Consider the following 4,877-nt stretch of genomic DNA (forward strand, 5'->3'; position numbering starts at 1 on the left):
ACACACACACACACACACACACACTTAACACCGCAGTGGTTCCCAACCTTTATGATGGAATTGTCCCATTATTCCATTCATTTCAACGGTTACTTCTGTAATTTAGCTGTCCATTTTAACCATCCATTACATTTCAACAATAAATCTCCCTTTTAGCTAACTACTTCAACATTTTATCTCACTTTTAGCTAACTATTTTGACCATTTTCATCACTTACTACTAACTGTTACTGCTAACTGTTTCAACAATATATCTCAGTTTTAGCTAACTATTTTGACCATTTTTCATCGTTTTCTACTAAATGTTTCAACAATAGATGTCTTTTTTTTTAGCTAGCTCCTTCCTTTAGTAAATTGAATTTACAGTAGTAAGTAATAGCTTATTTGTTATGTATGGCTAACTACTTGAACAGTTTACTTTTAGCTATCTATTTGAACCATTTTGCCATTACTTTTAGCTAGCTGCTAAACTCTCTGTCCGCTCGCTAACTAGTTTTTACGCACTTTCAATCGCAACACATAGCATTCAAGTGTCACAGATGACTCGATGTGGATTTTATTTTTTTATCACATTGTAAAGACTATTTTTTCAAATGAGTGGATTTACTCTACAATTTCTACACATACCCCCTGGTATGTTCCACTGGCTGAGATTTTCTGCTTTAACACACACCAGCACATGGCTTAAACAGTGACCTGTATCATACTCTGATCCTCTGTTTGGTTACATTCCTCTGACTTTACCCAGTAATGACTTCTGGCCCCTGTGTGTTTGTTGGGACAGATCACAGAGCTCGCAGGTTACACTGCACGGGTCCACAACATGTTTGTGGTGTTTGAGGACGTCCAGAAGGGTGTTTACAAGCGCTCCTCTCTGTCAGCCACAACAGGAGCAGAGAAGAAGAGCAAGCCTGAGATGCACATAGATGGACCACTAGAGATAAAGGGTAGGCCTGTTCTGCAGTACAGAAACGAACACACGCACACACGTTAAAGTGCTCATATTATGTTTATTTGCTTTTTCACTTTCCTTTATTGTGTTTTATATATATTTTTTGTGCACTTGAAGTGAAAAAGCCCAAAGTCCACCCCAAAGGGACTTACCACCTCCAACAGAAAACACAGTTCACAAACTGCTCCAAACAGCTCTGTTGTAGTCCAGCTTTTACTTCCATGTTGAACGTGCATCACTTAGTAACACACGTTATAATGCTACACCTAGCTGCTAGCGTAGCACGCCCCCATGCTCTGCAACTGACAAGCTAGCAGTACTTACCTAGCTACTGCGCATGTGCGACTCCCAACAAAGATGGAACAGAAGTGAGATGTCTCACTCTGTAGCTAAAACAGAGAGCTCAACACACCGGGTGAAAGGGCAGCTGCAGCAATGTGCAGTACAACAAAAATATGGTGTTTTCTGAAAATTAAGCCGCATAATGCTAGGATCAAAGGTGCATGCAACCTCTAAAATGAACACCTCACTGGACTCCTCATTGATCCCAACAACATTGGGTGTATTAGCAAGCAGCAAGAAGGTATCAAAGTTATTACTGCATTGCAGTGCTGGAACTTTGATGGTTTTACACAATCATTTTTGTACATTCTTACTGAAGGCGAGAAATGGTTTATGTCTTTCAGTATTAGATCCACTATTCTGTCATGACACACACACACACACACACACACACACACACACACACACACACACACACACACACACACACACACACACACACCACCATCCTATTTCTGTAATAAAATGAACTGAAAGAGAGAAACGGGTAGTCTCCACACACTTGGTTACTGTTGCTGCGTTGGATAAACTTTTAACACTCACTACCACTGCTGTCTGGAGCATGGGGCATTGTGTGCACATAAATAATGCTAACTCTTGTCAGTGTTGCATCCACTGTTTATTTTCAAACCCTATAATGTCACAATTTGTCTTCATATATCTTATTCAAATTAGTCATAATGTGAAATGAACATACAATTTAAGCAACACTTTTAAGGTACACTTTTTGCCCAGAGTTTATGCATTAAGCCAAACCCTTTTGCTGGGGCAACTTGCATAAGCGGAATAAATTCCCAGATCCCCCACATGATATTACACAAAATGAACAGTATCGCGGTCAAAGGTTGGGATCATTGCATAAATACCCCTGTGTACAAATCCATTTGACCCCAGAATGAATATCCTTTTAGAGATCCCAGTTAAGCTAAGAGATAAGTGAAGTGGTAAAGAGGGACTTTTCTTATTTTTAACCCCATTCTTCCTGCTATGTAGGTATTATCCCATCCACATCCATGCTTATGCATCGACAGAGTCTAATCCTCAATTTCTGCTCTTATACTCTCATTTTCTGACTCTGTCTCTCTTGTGTCTCTTCAGGTGAAGTTATAGATGTGGACAACGGCATTGTGTGTGAGAATGTCCCAATCATTACGCCGAATGGAGATGTCGTAGTGTCTTGCCTGAACCTCAAGGTGAGACAGCTCCACTCTATTCTCCCTTTGAACTTCTGTATTCTGCAATATTCTTGCTTCTATCTCTTTTGCTGCGCTTGTTAGAATAGACTTTAACACATGAAAAAAGCACCAGTGTGGTTATCTAATCTCTATTCTAGTGCTAAACTCCACTTAATATTATCCATTAACTTATGTATTTGCAGGCGCTCTGTTTTAGATGTTTTCTGATACCTACTCCACTATCCCTGAAGGTTGTTTTGGTCTTCAGTATGTGGACATAATCAACATCTCTGGGGAATCCTCTGTGGTCTCATTAGGAATCAGATACATTGTTGGGGGTGTTTCTCCCCTCAGGTTTTTGGCTACTGTAATTAGCTGGAGAGGCTGTTGTGGTGGTTACCCTTACAGATCAATACAGACAAAAGAATAAAATGTCCCTTTCACAGATTTCAGTTGTCATTAGGACTGAAACTCCCCTTCCTATTTACCTATAATACATTGTGCTCAAAGCCATGTCTCTCCTGTGGGGATGCCCCATGGATAGAAATGTATTGTCTTCATTTTATCCATCGTGCATTCACAGCATGTTCTGTTTATTACCCTCCATGCTGGCTTTAAAGTTTATCTAAAACCATGGCCCAACCAACATGTCTTTAAGCTCAAACCTGCAAGAACATTTTGCCAGTTGTAGCATAAAGCCGTGGTTCTTAACCCAGGGGTTGGGACCCCCAACGCGGTCCCAAGATCATTTCTGGGGGTCGCCAGATGGTTGTGGAGAATAATAAAAGAAATAACATATTTTAGAGCGAGGAATTTTTTTTTTACATTAATGTTTGAAGTTTGGCAGAGCAGTCAGAGCTTCATTTGTAAATCAGGAGGTCCTGGAACACAGAAAGGGTGCTGTTCCGGGCGGGTCAGGGGGAGAGAAAAAGTCCTAAACGCATCAAAAATTGCGGACACCAAGCTCATTCTAGGGGGTCACGACTCCAAAAGATTCAGAACCACTGGCATAAAGGTTGAAGTTCAATGGAACATCTTCCTGGCCTCATTTAAAAAAAATAAAAGGTTTGTGGGAGTATTGCTTTTAACAGCGTGCAGCTCACGCCATCAGACCTCAGCCAATCTGGTTGTGAATGCTGATTTGAGGTCAATACACCTGCTGACATTGAGCTTGTAGATAACAGGAATATCTGTTGACACTGCACTCTTGTCCACAAGACTTTATAATTACAGTACCTGTGCAGATACCCCTTCCTTTTTCTTATAATGTAAGTCTAATGTATATAGGGAAAACTGCTACAGTGTGTGACGGCTGGTATTATGCATTGAATTAAATAAAAATGTAGCAATGTAGCTTCACTCAGAACAGAACAATTATCGCTTCGATTTGTTTTACACTGTTTTGCTTCTTTATTTTATTTTGATAGCTCCTGTACTCTGGGAAACACAAAGCAATGCATGCTGCTCTGTTACCCTGTTAGCTGCAGCCGCACTAGAGGCATTTAGTAGTACCTTCCTAGCAGTTTGATCTGACTTCAGAAGGTTCAATTTCAGAGATTGAGAACATGTAATTAAAATAATGGAAGATCAACCTGGCCTCAATTTAATGAAATAAAAAAATGTAAAAGGTATCCTGTCCGTGGGAGTGTTGCATTTAAACTAGCACTCACAGCTCACGCCATCAGACCTCAGCCAATCTGGTTGGGAATGCCGATTTGAGGTCAATACACCTGCTGACGTTGAGCTTGAAGATAACAGGAACATCTTTGGACACTACTCATGTCATGTCCACAATACTGTATCTGAATACACAGTTCCGATGTAGATATATATAGATAGTGTAAATACTGTATGTGAGTGAAACTGCCACAGTGTGTGACGGCTGGTTTTATTCATTAAATTCGATGTAGCAATGCCGCTTCACTCAGAACTAGGGCTCTAACGATACACCAAACCCAGGATCTTTAATGTTCATAACTATACAGAGATTTGACTCATCTTTTGGGTCGATTAATACATTCTCTCTCCATTTCAGGTGGAAGAGGGCATGCACCTTTTGATCACAGGACCTAACGGCTGTGGGAAAAGCTCCCTGTTCAGGATCCTCAGCGGCCTGTGGCCTGTCTACGGCGGCCGCCTGCACAAACCCTCTCCTCAACATATGTTCTACATCCCTCAGAGGTATACACACACAGACACACACACTTTCACACATGACTTATTCCAATATCCCACAGTGGTGAATTGTACCGAACTGTAGGGGTTTGATCATGGTACCGGTGAGCCCTATCCGTAATCTAATCCATTGTAAAGAGAAACCAGAGCTGAGGCTACAGTAACATATTTACTACCCAGACAAGGCTTGGAAAATATCCATCCATCCATCCATCTTCATCCGCTTATCCGGT

General features: G+C 40.9%; 1 protein-coding gene and 1 long non-coding RNA gene across 2 annotated transcripts in view; one reads left to right on the top strand and one right to left on the bottom strand.

Annotated features, from left to right (window-relative positions):
* Positions 1 to 4,877, top strand: part of abcd2 (ATP-binding cassette, sub-family D (ALD), member 2) — a 20,818-nt gene that overhangs the window by 8,553 nt on the left and 7,388 nt on the right. Inside the window, exons 4-6 of the mRNA XM_032504909.1 lie at positions 785 to 947; positions 2,393 to 2,487; positions 4,505 to 4,650. Of these exons, the coding sequence (XP_032360800.1) occupies positions 785 to 947; positions 2,393 to 2,487; positions 4,505 to 4,650 (404 nt within the window). The remainder of the gene's footprint in view (positions 1 to 784; positions 948 to 2,392; positions 2,488 to 4,504; positions 4,651 to 4,877) is intronic.
* Positions 209 to 4,877, bottom strand: part of LOC116672934 (uncharacterized) — a 17,280-nt gene continuing 12,611 nt past the window's right edge. Inside the window, exon 3 of the long non-coding RNA XR_004327692.1 lies at positions 209 to 220. This is a non-coding gene — a long non-coding RNA (uncharacterized LOC116672934). The remainder of the gene's footprint in view (positions 221 to 4,877) is intronic.

This window comes from Etheostoma spectabile, chromosome 23 (genome assembly GCF_008692095.1).
Source record: "Etheostoma spectabile isolate EspeVRDwgs_2016 chromosome 23, UIUC_Espe_1.0, whole genome shotgun sequence".
Taxonomy (NCBI): domain Eukaryota; kingdom Metazoa; phylum Chordata; class Actinopteri; order Perciformes; family Percidae; genus Etheostoma; species Etheostoma spectabile.